Raw genomic sequence first — 18192 nt, forward strand, 5'->3', positions numbered from 1 at the left:
CTTCTTCTTCTTCTTCTTCTTCTTCTTCTTCTTCCTCTTCCTCTTCCTCTTCCTCTTCCTCTTCCTCTTCCTCTTCCTCTTCTCCTCCTCCTCTTCTTCCTTCTCCTCAACATATATCATTAAGGTATTTTTTTGAGATCACTCTCATTTTTCTATAGGCAACCAGAGCTATAAACATCCCTCCTACATTTATAGGTTTCGAATGTTGTGTTTCAATTTTCATTTCATGCTAGGAGTGGCTTTATTTCCTTCCTGATTTCTCCTTGTTCAATGACATGGTACTTAAGATCCATGAGTCTGTATATAACCTATAATTTTTCCTTCTGTTTGCTTTATAATCATAGTCAATAGTGATCAGTTAGAGTACAAGAATCTTTTTTTTTAACTTATTTTTTGAATTGGATTGGATATTTTCTTTATTTACATTTCAAATGTTATCCCCTTTCCAGGTTTCCCCATGTCCTGGAAACCCCCTATCCCATCCTCCCTCCCACTGCTTCTGTGAGGGTGTCCTCCACTCACCCACCTACTCCAGCCTTCCTGCCTTCAATTCCCCTACAGTGGGGCATCTATTGAGCCTTTATTAAGATCAGTGACCTCTCCTCCCATTGATGCATGACATGGCTGTCATGTGCTACATATGCAGCTGAGTCATGTGTACTCCTTAGTTGATGGCTTAGTTCCTGGGAGCTCTGGGGGGTCTGGTTGGTTGATATTGTTGTTCTTCCCATGGAGTTGCAAACCCCTTACAAGGATCATTTCAATTTTCTCTTATCTGTTAAGAATTGCTTTTGACGGTCTAGAGAAATAACTTGGCATTTTAAGAGCCCTCATTGTTCTAGAGGACCTGGGTTCCTAGCACTCACCATGGTGGCTAACAGCCAGCTACAACTGCATTTTTAGAGGACCTCATGCTCTCTTCTGGCCTCCATGGGTACTGCATAGACATAATGTATAGATTCATGCAGGCAAAACACCCATATGCATTAAAAATTAGACAGAGAACATTTAAGGGCTGTAGATGGATCAGCAGTTAAGAGTACTGGCTGTTCTTTCAGAAGACCCAGGACTAGAGAGATAGTTCAGTGGTTAAGAGCACTGCTGCTCTTCCAGAGCTCTTGAGTTCAGTTTCCAGCAATCACATAGTGACTCACAACCATCTGTAATGGGATCTGATGTCCTCTTTAGTGTGTCTGAAGACAATGACAGTATACTCACATACATAAAATAAATAAATCAAGTTTCTTATAATGGATTATATTTGACTTACAGATTGAGAGTTTACCAGATGAACATTTAGGAGAGAAGAAAATATTTCAGGCAAAGGACTATGTGTTTAAAGACGTAGAAACATTCATTCCTTTAAGTCTAAACTGGTTGTGCAGGGACCAGGCGTCTGTGTTTATAGTAATAGTGTTCTGTTAGATCACAGTCTTGTCAAGTCCCACTGAGATTACATTCTAGATTACTTCCTGGAACTGAGCTTTGAAATGAAGAAAGCATTCACCTCTAAATGGGGTGTTTGTTGGTGGAAATTAATGACTTAGAATCATCTAGGATAGTCCTTGGGAAGTCGTGGATGCTTCTGAAAGTGTGAGCCTCATTTGTTCCTTTTACTTCTTGTGTAGCCAGTCACCTAATGCCTGGCATACAATAGGCAGGGAATAAAGATTTGTTGAACAATCTCAGTATTTGACCACATTAGAAAAACATCTGGTTCATTTCTTTTGATGTAACATTTTATGACTAGAAAGAAAGTGCATATGGTGAATTCACTAGGTTTTGTGATCTTATGAAGCAGAAATTTGTTTTCTTAAATACTAAGTGACATTGATGGGGGAAAGCAGCAATAGTTCAGGCAGGTTTTCTAGGTGTTTGTACATGGGAGCTAGATAGAATTTTTCTCTTTGAATATAAAATATAAATTATTCTGTTTTCTTTCTTCCTTTGCCTCCCTCCCTCCCTCCTTCCCTCCCTCCTTCCCCTCGTTCCTTCCCTACCTTCCTTCTTTCCTTCCTCAAACTTGCTGAGTAGCCAAGGATTACCTTGTCTCTGCCTGGAGTGCTGGGATTACAGGTATGTACTCTCATGCCTGGTTTTTAAACAGTACTACAGATTAAACCTAGGTTGTTTTTTTTTTTTTTTAAAGATTTATTTATTTATTATATGTAAGTACACTGTAGCTGTCTTCAGACACTCCAGAAGAGGGCGTCAGATCTTGTTATGGATGGTTATGAGCCACCATGTGGTTGCTGGGATTTGAACTCCGGACCTTTGGAAGAGCAGTCGGGTGCTCTTACCCACTGAGCCATCTCACCAGCCCTAAACCTAGGTTTTATTATAAGGTATGTTACAAAAAATACAGAAGCAGCCCGATGATAGAGTACTATGGAACAGAACTGAAATTTATATCATTTGTTAGGTGTGAATGCACCTATGGGGGCCTTATTTTCAAAGCCTTTGTCCCCCTAAGATCCATCTTAGTTTTATGTGACACTTTTGGAGTCAATATTGAGCAAGGACTTTTTAGCTCAGCGCACACAGAAGCCCATATATTATGTCAGTGGATTTTGGAAAAGAAAAAAAGGTAGTTATCTTTTGAAAGCCAGGATCTATTTGTAAGCTCTCATCTGTCTCCTGTATTAATTGACATCAGAGGTGTTTTAGAGAGGGGTAGATAAGTAGTTTTTGTTGATTTGCTGGTAAAAAGGTGGTGTATTAGGGGTGTGTGTGTTTGTGTGTGTGCATGTGTGTGTGTGTGTGTGTGTGTGTGTGTGTACGTGTGTGTGCACGTGCACATGTGTAAGTATTGTGTAGGCTTCTCACAAGTCTCCCTCCCCCTTTTGGTTGGAGGAATTATGTTTTACTTGCTGGTGGTGGTGGTTGAGCATATGATGTCAAAAGGTTTTGACTAGATAAACTGATTTTTTACCTGTCCATTCTAGAAAAGTCTATTTCAAGTCATTCTATAGTGGATTATTTAATTTTCCCTGTAGAAAATAGTTTAAACACTTCTTTATCTAAGGGATTTATGGCAAGGTGTGCTCAGCCCTTAACTGATTTTAAAAGAATGAAATTGATAGGAGTAATTTTACTTTTTTTGTCTTATCTTTCTTTTGTTCCTGTGCAACTTGCTGTTTGCCATTTGATGGGAAGCAAATTATTTAAGGGCAGGTTTTATCAGATGGAGGGACCGTGGTCCTCACAGTTTGATCTTAGGGTAGGTACTCAGGTACACAAAGGGATAGAGAGGGAACAGGGGAAGTAGACAGGAAGGCCATATGCTGGGTGGAATTTTCTTCATGGACCTAGCTTCTTAGTCATAATTCCTGTAGTTCTTATAGACATAAGTTAAATCTTTTAGCATGGTCTGGAGAGATGGCTCCATAATTATCAGTCCTGGCTGCTCTTGCAGAGATCCTGGACTCAGTTCCTAGTATCCATACGGTGGCTAATGACCATCTGTAGCTCCAGTTCCTGGGTATCTGACACCTTCTTCTGGCCTCTCTGCACTGAATGCATATGGTGCATAAAATAAAAATTCAAACCTTAGCAATTTCATATTTTGTGTTAAGTCATTGCACAAACCTAAAAGTAAGGAGCTGTGTTGACACGTTCTAGCATTATCTCAGTGTTCCATATACTCTGGCTCCTGAAAAGTGAAAGGAAGACTATTGACTTAGCTGACATAATAATGTGGGTGCATCTTCTCTTTAGAATTTAGAATGCTGGGTGTAGAGAGGGGACATGACCTTACATCGACCAGGTCAAATTGGAGTGGTCATTGTTACACCTTCCTGCCATTTTGTCCAGAAACTTTTTACTGATAGTCCTTGTTGAGAATCCATCAATACAGAAATCAGTCTTTTCTTCTATCTTCTTCTTTAGGCTACCATTTTTTAATTTTTCCTGCTGGGATACAGTCTATGTTTATTTGCCTTTATCCATGTTCAGGGAGAGTTATTTAGGAATTAGGAGGAACCTGGAGCAGTAAAGTGTGGGTGGGTACTTTTGTGCAACATAGAAAGCTAGTATTTTTGTAATCCTGTTTCTTCATCTTCTATACAGTTACATCAGTTGTTTGCTTTGTAAGATTTCATCATACTGAGCATTTATGGCTTGTGTTCTTTTCTATATGCAAATAAAACTGGACTATACTGATAAAATGTATTTAAAACAGGAGGAATATTTAATGACATTCCTCTGTACTACTTTTAATTAGTACACAAATATAATTATTTTTTTATAATTGATTGTTCTTTTATGTATGTTGATGTTTTGTCTGTGTGAGAGTGTCATATCCCTTGGAACAGGAGTTACAGACAGTTGTGAGCTGCCATGTGGGTGTTGGGAATTGAACTTGGGTATTCTGAAAGAGCAGCCATCACTCTTAACCATTGAGTCATTTCTCCAGCCCTTTTAATTTAATTGTGCTTTAATGGCAGTTATTAAGATGAGCATGGTAGATTTGGATACAAATGTGTGATACTACTTTCCAATAGCAAACTCACATTTTACTCTTGTTCTTTTACTAACTGTTACCTATGTTTCCCTCCCTTAGCGGTTTCACTGTGTAACTCAGACAGTATTAAATAGAGAGTGATTTGCCTTGGTAACTTCTCTTCAAGGTGGGGAGGCGAATTAGAACATCAAACTAAGTATTGAGCCACAAAGCCCGGTACAAGTGTTCTTAAGGTCTTAGTTCTCTGTATGCTTCCTTGTATGGACTTGAGTGGTGTTTAAAGAATGAAGAGTATGCTATGCTGTGGGTGTTCACTGTAAGACTGTGGTAGAGATTACTCAGAGTAGCTTACCCTCGATTGTTCTGATTAGAACTAGTGAGCTGAATGTGGACAGTGTAGATGGTCTGGAGTAAAGTTCACATAGCCACAGTTGTCTACTTTGACTTTATGGTCTCCAGTGGGATGTCCTTATCATAGGTTCGAGTACCTGCTTCTTGAATGATTTCCTATGTTGCAAGTTTTCCAAAGCTCAAGATGACTCTTTGAGTCAGTATGAATTTATATTATACCCGTTCTTCAGAGTGTTGAAGTAAGTACTGGAATTTGTCTGCATATGGGCTGATAGGTTAAGTCAGGCATTGATGGCTTATCATGCTCGGGGTAAGTTCTCTATTCACTGAAATGCTGAATTAGTGGTTTAACAGAACATTTGCAAAAATAAATGCAACTGTTAGGGCTTGTGAACATATTTGATCCAAAAAGTGTGTCTGTATTAAAATATTTATTTGTTTGTTTATTTATTTAGTGTGTGTTTGTGTGTGTGTATGTGTGTGTGTGTGCACGCATGTGCGCGCGTGTACACGCACACGTCACAGCTCACATGTGCAGGTTAGAGGAACGCTGTTTGGGAGTTGGTTCTTTTTTCCACTATGTGGGCCCCAGATCATCAGGCTTGGCGGGAAATGTGTTTACCCACAGAGCCATCTTGCTGGCTGTGGTAAAAAATATATTTTTATTTATACTTATTTAAAAAGTTAATTGTGTAACTTAATGACTTTTTTTTCATTCCTTGGTCTTTGATGCTGAGTTCATATTTTTGTATTTTTAAAAGCTAGAAATATTATAACAGTGCTTTTAGGGTAAAACATCTGTCAGTATTTCCATTATAAAGTGTAATTTTAAAGAGTTTAGAAGTCAGCTGTAAAAATTTGTTCTTGGCTGATACTTAGTATACAAAAATCTCTGCCCAGGATAATTTCCAGAGTTTTTGCAGCAGCATAAACTAAGGTTACACGGTAGAAACAGCCTACACTGGGCACATTTATTTATTTATTTTTGTTTCTACCAGTGTAGGGAAGGTGACAGCTTTAAAAAATGATTCATATAAAACAATATGAATTTTTTATTGAGTTGTATTCTTAGAAAATTGTTGGTTTTAGAAAAAAATGTTACTTCATCATCTAAAAGGTAACCATATAAAAAGATTGAAGCCGATGTGTTGACACTTTTAATCCCAGCACTTGCAGAGGCAGGGACAAGGGGGCAGGGGGACGGGGGCGGGGCAGAGGGGAGGCAGAGGCAGATGATCTCTGTGAGTTCAAGACCAGCCTGGTCTACATAATACCTTGTTTCAAACAACCCAACCTAACCCAACTCAACCCAACCCAACCAACCCAAACCCCAATTACCCCTATCTGACGCCCAAATTGGAGGAGCTTCCAGAACTCCTCTGTGATCAGGTTCCAGCAGCTCCCCTTAAGGTCTCAGGATTGTCAGTGTTCAGGGCTACTTTGTGGATTCAGATTCTTTTTTATTACCTGGTCTACTTTGTTGAAAAGTAGCTTTCCTTTTGGTACTACTGAAGAAAAAAAAAAAAAAAGAGGCCTTTTTATGCATGGCTGGAGACTTAGCCAGGAAATCTGGAGAGCTTCTAGTTAATGTAATTTTCTCACTAAATTTCTGGGCAGGTGTTAACTTGAAGCCATCAACTGCAGTATAGACAAACATCTTGCTTTCATGTCGTAACAAGTACACGTGCACATATAGCTTTGATGCATTTTATAACTCATGACAAGGTCTTTGTTCTTTTCTAGAGTTTCTTCGTAGTTAAGTCCCATAAGTGGATTTCCTCCAGAGTAATTTCACATGAGACACCTAGACTAGCCTTCTAGTTGACAATAGCTGCCTCTTGTGTTACTGAATCATAGAAGTACATAGAAGTACAGCCTTTAGGGAACATGTGAAACTTGGTTAGTTTAAAATGAAACATGGCTTTATGTGAAATATGAATTGGAAACAATACTGGCATTTATGCATTCATTTAGAAATATAATATTCATGGTAGAAAACAAATATTTTCTTAAGGGCATGCTTCCTCCCTCCACAGCCATTCTGATTTAAAGCCTCCCTCACGCTACAAAGTAGTAATACTAGAGTACTCTAAGGGCCAAAGGCAGTAAGAACAACAACCAGTCCTTCCTTCGGAAACCCGAGCACCTTATCAAGCAAATGTATTTTGAGAATCAGGTCAGAGTTTTTAGGAACTTGCTTTAAATTCTAGTATCATCTTGATCAATGGCTGGTGCCCAGTGCTTTAGTGGACAAACACCCCTGCTTAGCCATAGGGACTGTCATCTGTTGTTCTCTCTGGAATCATCTTTGCTGAGATGATTCCACTTTTGTTTGTCTGGTTTGGGGGGCTTATTTTAAGGGAGATGGCTGCTCATCTTGTCATGACTCATGTGACACTAAGGACTGAAACTCTAAGTATGGACGTGATAGTGGGCTTTAAGCAAAGGTTTGATTCACAGGTCCTAAGAAGCATGTGTATTTCTGTGTGGAGATGCTCTTCGGTTAAGAACAGATCATGTTGCTTCTCAGAGGTGATTGGTTGTTCTTACTACTTGATGAGGAGTAATTTCGTAATTTCTTTTCTTTTCTTTTTTTCTATTTTTTTCTTTTTTGTTTTTGTTTTTTTTGAGACAGGGTTTCGCTGTGTAGCCCTGGCTGTCCTGGAACTTACTCTGTAGACCAAGCTCAGAAATTCACCTGCCTCTGCCTCTCAAGTGCTGGGATTAAAGGCGTGCGCCACCATGCCCGGCTGAGGAGTAATTTCTTAACATTTACTTTGTTTAAATTGCAATAGATCTGTTATGTAGTGCTTTCACTGGACTTGCTCATTTTTCTAAGAAGCCCTGTTTATTTGTTTGTTTTTCTCAAAGAAATGCGGGTTCTGTGAAGTCTTCTTAGTGAACAAGAACCAATATATGTGCACGCGCGCACACACACACACACACACACACACACCACACCCCTACCTCTCCACCATGCATTAAACTGTGTCCATGCAAAAATCTCCAATTCCAGTGTAACACCCTCCAGTTTGTTCTAGTTTTCCCCCTTCCCACACTTACATTTCCTTTATCTGACACAAGAAGTCTGGCCTTTATTTTCTAATACGTAGTTCTATGAAGCATGGTGTGGAGATTTTGATTCAACTGCATTGACTCTGTATATTGTTTTTGGTATGATAGTCATTTCCATTGTATTGAATTTACTAATCCATGAGTATGGGAGGTCTTTCTTTTTTCTGTTGCCTTCTTTGATTGCTTTAGAGTTTTTAAAGTTCTCATTGTACAATTCTTTGCTTCCTTGGTTAGTTTACTCCAAGTGTTTTTTTAAAAAAATGCTACTGTAGATGGGATTGTTTGCCTGGTAGATAGGGTTCATTTTTCTGCAACTTTGTCAGAGTTTGTTATTATTACTTTTTAAAAAATATATTCACTTTTGACTGGGATGAGGTGGACTCTCAATGTAGTTTTGATTTATAGGTCCTTGATAGCTAAAAATATTGAGCATTTAAAAATATATTTATTGGGTATTTTACTTTTTTGAGAAGTATATTTGTTTAGCTCATTTATCCAGTTATGGATTATATTACTAATTCTTTTCTTATTAACTTTTTTTTATCACCCAACCCAACATGTACATGAATGTGTGTGTGTCTGCCTGTCTGTCTGTGTGAGAGGTGGGGGGAGGGCCAGGGAGAGGGTGAGAGGGAAAGTGACTGTCACCTAGTTTATGGTGGCCACATGTGTTGTTTAGGTATTGATTCCTACTTTTTGTGTGTGTTGAGTACTTTATTACTTATTTTGCTAATAAATGTGATTGGGGATTTTTAATGCTTGTACTTAGTTTTTCTCTATGTTTTGTAAAGCCTTATTAGGTTCTTTTATATCTAAAGCAGTGACATCTTATTATGCATTGCCTCTCATCAACATGATTTGGGCCATTTTGTCCCTGGTAATACCCATTTTTTTGAAATTGTTTTGTCTAAACCCAAATCCCAGATAATTATTCGTGTGTGTGTGTGTGTGTGTGTGTGTGTGTATGTGTGTGTGTGTGTGTACCAGAAGTCAACCACTTCTTTTTCTTATTATCTAGGGGCCTAGACTCTACTGATTAGGGTGGGCTGGTCAGCCAGTGAGACCAAGGATTTGCTTGTCTCTACCTTCCCAGCCCTGGAATTATAGGGGCATGCCCTCATTGCAAGCTCTTCTATGTATGTGCAGTGATCAAACAAAGGTTACATGGCAGGTACTTTTCTGTGTGAGCCATCTCCCTATTTCTGCTCCCCTGGTAGTTATTTTTGGTCTGTTAGTAGAGATTGACCGTATGAACTATGCCAAGCCTGGAATATGGCCCTTATTTTGGTACCTGATGCTCTCTTGCCCGAAAACGTCTTCACTAAACCTATCTGATTTTAGAGATGGTTTGCAGGCTGAATTTACTTTTTCAGTGAGTTCCAGAATATTGAAGCATCTGTGAAATGTGGAATGCATTTACTATAGGGTAGTATGATGTGGGAATTTGAGCTTAGATACTAGTTAAGCCTCTACATAAATAAAATATTTAAATATAAATGATCCTTATTTTAGTCGACAAGTTATTGAAACATTTAGGTTATTTTCTTTTCTGAATAGTATTATATTTGATTCAGTGTCAGAAATTGATGTCATTCTAAAAGGAGTCATATTTGATTCAAGCAAGTATTAACTGCACTATCAGTATACTTCTAGGAATACAAACACGGAATTTTCTCTAAAAAGAACCTAGTTGGATCATTTCTAAGAAAACTTCTATCTTTATTCTTTACTAGGAGACATGTTCATACTCCACTGATGTAGGAGAATGTCAGTCTAGTCCCTATCTACGAGTATGCAGGTCATATGACTGAATGGGTTAGCTACAAAAAAACTTGATAAAAGTAGAATTGAAGCATCCTCACTTGGGCCTTCCTTCTAGTTAAACTTCTTATGGTCTGTGGGTTGTATCATGGGTATTCTGTACTTTTTGGCTAATATCCACTTATCAGTGAGTATATACAATGCATGTCCTTTTGGGTCTGGGTTACCTCACTCAGGGTAATATTTTCTAATTCCATTCATTTGCCTGCAAAATTCACAATGTCCTCATTTTTTTAAAAAGATTTATTTATTTATTTTATTATATGTGTGTACACTGTAACTGTCTTCAGACACTCCAGGAGAGGGCATTGGATTTTTGTTACAGATGGTTGTGAGCCACCATGTGGTTGCTGGGATTTGAACTCAGGAACTCTTAACCGCTGAGCCATCTCACCAGCCCACAATGTCCTCATTTTTAATAGTTGAATAGTATTCCATTTTGAAAATGAACCACATTTTCTGTATCCATTCTTCAGTTGAGGTACATCTGGGTTGTTTCCAGTCTCTGGCTATCACAAATAAGGCTGTTATGAACATAGTGGAACACATGTCCTTGTGGAATGGTGGAACATCTTTTGGGTATATGCCTAGGAGCAGTTTAGCTGGGTCTTGAGGTAGAACTATTCCCAGTATTCTGAGAAACCACCAGATTGATTTTCAAAGTGGTTGTACCAGTTTGCATTCCCACCAGCAACAGAGGAGTGTTCCCCTTCTTCACATACTCGATAGCATGTGCTGGCACTTGAGTTTTTGATGGTAGCCATTCTGATTGGGGTAAGGTGGAACCTAAGGGTTGTTTTGCTTTGCATTTCCCTCATGACGAAGGACTTTGAATATTTCTTTAAGTGCTTAGCTCTGTACCCCATCTTTAAATTGGTTTTTTTGGGTTTTGTGGAGTCTAACCTATTGAGTTCTTTATGTATTTTGACTGTTAGCCCTCTATCAGATGTAGGATTAGTGAAGATCTTTTCCCAATCTGTAGGCTGTCATTTTGTCCTATTGACCGTGCCCTTTGTGTGCAAAGAAGCGTTCCAGTTTCCTGAGGTCTCATTTGTCAATTAAATGGATGATTTTCTAGACAGGTGCCATGTACCAAAGTTAAATCAAGATTAGATAAGCTATCTAAAAAGTCCCATAACCTCCTCCACCCAAGAAAATAGAAGCAGTATTTAAAAACCTCCCAACCAAAGCCCAGGGCCAGATGGTTTTAATACAGAATTCTAGCAGATCTTCAAAGAAGATCTATCTAATAACAGTACTCCTCAAACTATTCTACAAAATAAAGACAGAAGGCACTCTACCTAATTCATTCTATGAAGCCAAAATTACTCTGATACCTAAAGCCACACAAAGTCCCAACAAAGAACGAGAACTTCAGACCAATTTTGCTTATGAATATTGATGTAAAAATACTCAAAATTCTTGAAAACAAAATGCAAGAACACATCAAAAGTAGGCTTTATCCCAGGGATGCAGGGATGATTCAATATATGTAAATAGGTCAATGTAATCCACTATATAAAAATGCAAATAAAGAGTCACACGATTATCTCATTAGATGCTGAAAGAGCCTTTGACAAAATACAACACTCCATGTTAAAAGTCTTGAAAAGATCAGGAATTGATGGCACATACCAAAAACAAAGACAATCAATATCTCCCTACTGTCATTTCTCAGCACGGAGTATACCCAAAGTATATCTTTGGGTTTGATATTGCTAGAATGTTTGACTTAAAAAAATTGTTCTTTGAGTTTTAAAAAAATATTAAATGAATTTTTCTTGGGATTAGTCCATAATTGCCTCCAATTTTTATATTGCCTCTGAATGTATTTTATCATTTTATAATATATATTGCTGAGTAGTGTTCTCAGTATTAATAATTATAAGATCAAAACATTGATCAACTGTGAAAAATATTGGTTTTATGTATTTTATTAGTATGTACTCTAGCACCAAATATTCAGCTGACTTAATTCTGTCTATAAAATAAATATGTTCATGTCAAAGCTTTAATAAAGGATAACATTATATGAATACCTGACAATTTTTTAAAAATGAATTTAATGCCAGGTGTGATGGCATCAGCTTATAATCCTAGCACTCTGGAGGCTCCAGCAGGCTGGTTGTTGCAAGTTTGAGGGTAGCCTGGACTACATAGTGAGTTCCAGGGCAGCCTGGGCTATGGAGTGAAATCCTGTCTCAAAAAAACTGAGAAAAAGAAAAATGCTTTATGATATTTTACTAGTAATTGTTTAATTTGTAAATATCATCTTATGTTGTATACCTAGTGTCATTAAAATATGTGTTGAGTGAAAGACATTGCAAGAGGAAAAGGCTTAGGAAACTGGTCTGGTCTCGACCTCTGCTGTGGGGATTGGTGCAAGAATGGTCATGTGCCCCAGAGAACCTGACCTTGGGGCTCTTGCAGAATACTTTAGTGAGATATTCTTTTCACTTATTGGATTAGTTAAGAAGATGGGATGTTATCTGGAACTAGTCGTTTTTGTGTCCTTCATTCTCTGTGAGGAGAGGAGCTACTGTGGGAATGCAGAGCTGATATTGAGGAAAACTTAGTGGGGCTGACACATAACTCTCTCTCTCTCTCTCTCTCTCTCTCTCTCTCTCTCTCTCTCTCTCTCTCTCTCACACACACACACACACACACACTAAATAAATAAATAAATAAATAAGCAAATGTAAATGCTATTGAGAGTCAGCTTCTTGGAAAATGGAAAATAAGGATTGTTACAACTCTGAGCCTGGGTCCTATCTGCTACACTGCCTCAGTAGAAGACAGCCACAGGAGACAGTTGGGAAGGTCAAATTGAACATGATCTGGCTGAGAAATTTAGTCAGCAGTGGGGTCACTGTAAAGGGCTCCATGGTCAGTATCCCCAACTCTGTACCTAGGAATTCTAAGCCCATGACTGGCAGAGTGCTTGGCCTCCAGAATGGCTTCCTTTCTGCAGGGGTAGGGTCAAGAGCTGTGTGCCCTGGTCCAGCAGATTTCCCATGCCTGCTCCCTTCCTGCATGGGGTCTGACTGTACAGCGTGAACCTTCCAGGCAGGGTACTAGTTCCCTACTTCTCCCAGGCAGAACCCAATGTTCTGTCACTTCCTTCACACTTAAGTGCCTATGGAAGACATGGACATCTGTTTCCCAGGTTACATGTACTAGGGGATTAGAGAAATGGCTGTGGATTTTAGTGGGAACCAGTGACCTACAGGGTCAGCAGTGGTTCTGTATGCAAAGAATGGAAGCTTCTAGCATGAATACAGCCATGAAGCTGACAACTGACCCTTGACTGGCCTGATCCTTAACACACATACAGCACCAGTCTAAATATTAGATCAACAAGAGTCTAGAGCTCCATTTCACTGTCTGCCCCTCATCAAGCAGATCCCAGCATTAGAGGACCCAGAAATAAATGTCTCTGACATTTAAAGTCTTTACTGTGTTTTTGCTTTTTAAAAATCTCTTTTTATTTAATTTATTTACATTTCAAGTAAACCCCTTCCCCAGTATCACCCTCTCCCAGAAACCCCCCATCCTATCTCCCCTCCAAATCTCTTGTTCCTTTTTATTATTTTTACCTTTAATTTTATTTCCATATTTATTGTCTAATAGGATTTTATCTCTTTTTTTCTCATGTTCTTTTTTTGTTTTTACTTTTAGTGTGCCCTACCTTTTTAATTTTTTGCCTCTTATTTTATTTATATGTATTACTGCATTTACTTCAGTCAACTCTAACTTTGTAACTTCTTCAGTGCTGTTTTCTGTTCTCATTCCTTTGCTTTTGTGGTTGGTCAGGGTGTTGTTGCTGAAGCAGCAGTTCTCTCCTTCATACACTGTACTGGATAGCTTTGTGTCAACTTGACACAGCTGGAGTTATCACAGAGAAAGGAGCTTCAGTTGGGGAAATGCCTCCATGAGATCCAGCTGTAAGGCATTTTCTCAATTAGTGATCAAGGGGGGAGGTTCCCTTGTGGGTGGTGCCATCTCTGGGCTGGTAGTCTTGGGTTCTATAAGAGAGTGGACTGAGCAAGCCAGGATAGGCAAGCCAGTAAAGAACATCCTGCCATGGCCTCTGCATCCGCTCCTGCTTTCTGACCTGTTTGAGTTCCAGTCCTGCATCCTTGGGTGATCTACAGCAGTATGGAAATGTAAGCGGAATAAACCCTTTCCTCCCCAACTTGCTTCTTGGTCATGATGTTTGTGCAGGAATAGAAACCCTGACTAAGACATACACCATGGCATCAGGGTTGGTCTTTTATACTGAGAACCCCTCAAGAAAGCCAAAGGAGGCAGCTAGCCCTACAGATATGCCAATTAGAACCTAGAAATATAAGAAGTATTAAAAGCAATATGACTTCCCCATAAGTTCACAACTCTTCAGTAGCTGAGTCCAAAATTATAGAAATGGTTGAAATGCCATAATTAAAATGTATAGGTTGAAAACTTGGTTGGAGAGATGGATCAGTAGTTAAAAGCACTGGCTGCTCTTGAAGAAGTCATAAGTTCAATTCCTAGCACCCACATGGCTCACAATTGTCTGCAGCTCCAGTGCAGACAGTCTTATATCCTCTTTTGGGCTCTGCTGGTATCAAGTATGCATATGGTACACACATGTGGGTAAGAATCATGAATATAAAATACTAAAAATTGTGAAAAGTGGAAAAAAACATTAGTGACTTTAGAGATGATTCAAATAAACAGAGGAATGGGGTAAATAAATAAATCTAAGACCTTGACAAGAAATCCAACAACTTGGATGAAAGTCAACAAAAAGTGATTGAGATCTTGGACAAAATAATAATAACCCTATAATATTAGAAATCAAAGGTCAATGGATCAAAACTTAAAACTCAGTGGAAAGCAGCCAATAGAATAGACTAGTTACAAGAAAGTCTACAAATTTGTTGTAAAAGAAAGGAACCTTAGTGTCTTCATCAGTATTCTGTTGCTGTGAAGAGACACTATGACCATGGCAACTCTTATAAAAGAAGACATTTAACTGGGACTTGCCTACATCTTCAGAGGTTTAGTCCTTTATCTGCATGACAGAAAACATGGTAGCACATAGGCAGACATGGTGCTGGAGAAGGAGCTGAGATATATTCATGTCTGAGGGCAACAGGAAGAGAGAGAGCTTTGGGTCTGACTTGGGCTTCTGAAACCTTAAAGTCTACCCCCATCCCCCAGGGGTACACTTACTCCAACAAGGCCACACCCACTTCTAATCTTGCTCAAGTATTGTCACTCCCTAATGACCCAACATTCAAATATTTGAGCCTATAGGGGCCATTCTTATTCAAAGTACCACACTAAGTCACAGAGAAATGACCTAAAAATCTTAATGAAATTATATCAGAAAATATCTCAAATCTAGAAAGTCAAATGATATCCAGTAAGACAATACAATGCATCTAGGATCCCTAAAAGACATACCTGGAAGAAACTTTCTATGTTATATTCAAGTATAGAGTATTTAATGGCACCTGTGAAATTGCTCAGTGTGTAAAGGTGCCTGCTATTAAGCCTGATGTGCTGAGTTTGATCACCAGAACCCATATGGTGGAGGAGGGAGAGAACCAACTCCCCAAAGTTGTCATTTAGCCACCCGTGGGACTCACTAAACACAAATAAGTTACCAATAAGCATAACAATTAAATAGTAAAGTACAGGACAAACAGTACTGAAAACTACAAGAAAGAAATGTTAGATAAATTATAAAGGTAAATCTAGTAAGATAGCAGCAGACTTATTAGCAGATATACTAAAGACTTGAAGAACGTGGACTTACTAATTCAAACCCCGAAACAAAACTACCAATCAAGACTACTGTAATGAGCAGTTATCCTTTAAAAATCAAAGGGTAAATAAAGACCTCCTGTGATAAGCTTAAACTAAAACAATTCATGGTCACTAAGCCTGCATGTCTGAAAATATTTAAAGGAGTATCATATGGAAGAGAAAGAAAGCCCAAAGTCTGAGAGCCTGGGAAAACAGTACATCTTACCAGGAGAATGGACAGTGGCAAGTAGGAAAGAATCAAACTTCTGAAACCAGTTAGCCTCTAAGGCAAGGAAGGAGAGAAGTTGGAACATACTTAATAATAAACCTAAATATAAATGATCAGAACTCTTCAACTACAAGATGAAGACTGTATGAATGATTTTAAACAAGATTCAGGTGTTTGTTGTCTATAAGAAACTTATCCCTGTATCAAAAACACACAAAGATCCAAAGTGTGAAGGGTAGGAAATTGTGTCCCAAACAAATGGAATCCAAAAGAAATCAAAAATAGTGTACTTATTTCTGACATCAAGACAATGTTAGAAGATCACTGCATATTTTTAAAGGAAACAATCCATTAAGAAGGGGTAACAATTGAAAATATGTATACTCCAAATGTTGGTGTACATAGTTTCCTAAAGCAAACAGTGTGGGACATAAATGGACAAGTGGGTCCAGATGCAATAGCAACAACGGGTTCAGTGCTCTATTCCCATTTGTATATTAATCATCCAGATAAATGGACAAATTGGAGTTAACCTATACTATAGGTCTGATCAATTATCTGTAGAACTTTCTATCAATTGCTGTGGAATAAATATTATTTTCAGAAGTCCATAATACTTTGTCCATAGTAGACCATCTTTTAAGGCTTAAAGAAAGTCTTAACAAAGATAAAGAAATCAAAACAATTGATTTTACCATGTCCTACTGAATAAACCAGAAGGCAATAGCAAGAGAAACCAAAGACTACAAATACATGGAGACTGAACAATATACTTTCAAATGATCAGTGAATCACTTAAGTTAGGGAAGAGTTTTGAGAACCCCTAGAATCAAATGTAAGGGAACACGAGTCGTTATAACCTTTGTGACACAGCCGGGGCGTTTCTACGAGGGAGGGGTGTAGCTACCCGTGTTTACATTAAAATCAGGGAGAACACAAGTAAATAGCGTAACGATAAGCCTTAAGGTCTTAGAAAACTTTGCACAAGCCAAGCCCCACATTAGTATAGGGAAAGAAATAAGGATCAGAGATGAATTTAATGAAATGGGGAGTAAAGGGAAATACAAAGAGCAGCAGAACAAAGAGGTGGTTCTCTGAAGAGAGACAGGGTTGACAGACCATTAGCCCAAGTGATGAGAGAGAGAGAGAGAGGGGAGAGAGAGAGAGAGAGAGAGAGAGAGAGAGAGAGAGAGAGAGAGAGAAAAGACCAAATTAATGAAATGTTCTGAAAAGGGGAACATTACAGTGGTATCATAGAAATTCAGAATATTATTAGATTAATATTTTGAAAACTTAGCAGTCCAATCAGCTGGAAAATCTAGAAGGAATGGGCAAATTCTTAGACACATGACCTACCAAATCATATCTACAGGATGAGGCAATATGAATTCATCTACAGTGAGCAATGGACTGAAGCAGTTATGAAGAATCTCTAAAGAAAAGCCCACAACTAGATGAATTCACTGCTAGACTCTTTGAGACCTTTAGGGATGAACACCAAAGCTCCTCCAATTATTCCATAAAGTAGCTATAGGCTGGTATCTTGATGATCATAAATAGAAAAATTCTCAGTACAGTCCTTGTCCAAAGAAGTGAACAAAACATTGAAAAGATCTCACAGGCCACAGAAGCAGCAGAACAGCTGGGGCAGGCTCCTGTGGGCCTGCATCTGCACCCAGGAGGTGGAGCTGATCCTCAGTCCTCTGTGCACCTTCCCTGCCAGAGGAGAGCTTGCCTCCAGGGAGTGCTCTGACCCCCATACTCAGGTGAGATTGCCATTTTCTCTCGGGTGACTCTCTAAGGCAGGTCCACTCAGGAGCACACAGGCCACAGAAGCAGCAGAGGAGCTTTGAAGGGTCCTAAGGGCCTACATCTGCACCCAGGAGGTGGGGCTGTTCAGCAGCTCTCTGTGCACTGATCTTGCCAGGAGAGTGTTGGTCTCCCAGGAGTGCTGACATAGGCTTACAGACTCACAGGAGGAACAAGCTCCAGAGACAGCAAGAACATCTAACACCAGAGATTACCAAATGGTGAATGGCAAGTGCAAGAATCTTACCAACAGAAACTAAGACTACTTGGCATCATTGGAACCCAGTACTTCCACCTCAGCAAACTCTGGATACCCCAACACACCAGAAAACCAAGATTCAGATTTAAAATCATGTCTCATAATTCTGGTACAGGATTTTAAGGACATTAATATCTCCCTTAAAGAAATACAAGAGAACACAGCTAAACAGGTAGAAATCCTTAAAGAGGAAACACAAAAAACACTTATAGAATTATAGGAAACATAACCAAAAAGGTGAAGGAATTGAACAAAACCACTCAGGGTCACTTATGTATACCATCATATCATCTGCAAAAACCATTCTAAACAATAAAAGAACATCTGGTGGAATCACCATGCCTGACCTTAAGCTGTACAACAGAGCAATTGTGATAAAAACTGCATGGT

General features: G+C 38.8%; 1 protein-coding gene across 2 annotated transcripts in view; it reads left to right on the forward strand.

Annotated features, from left to right (window-relative positions):
• Positions 1-18192, forward strand: part of Dis3l2 (DIS3 like 3'-5' exoribonuclease 2) — a 326249-nt gene that overhangs the window by 80555 nt on the left and 227502 nt on the right. Inside the window, exon 6 of one of the 2 annotated variants that reach the window (XM_021198087.1) lies at positions 2035-2076. The exons of the other annotated variant lie outside the window; for it this stretch is intronic. Within the exon in view, the coding sequence (XP_021053746.1) occupies positions 2035-2076 (42 nt within the window). The remainder of the gene's footprint in view (positions 1-2034; positions 2077-18192) is intronic. 2 annotated transcript variants of the gene reach the window in all.

Source organism: Mus pahari, chromosome 5, assembly GCF_900095145.1.
Source record: "Mus pahari chromosome 5, PAHARI_EIJ_v1.1, whole genome shotgun sequence".
NCBI lineage: Eukaryota > Metazoa > Chordata > Mammalia > Rodentia > Muridae > Mus > Mus pahari.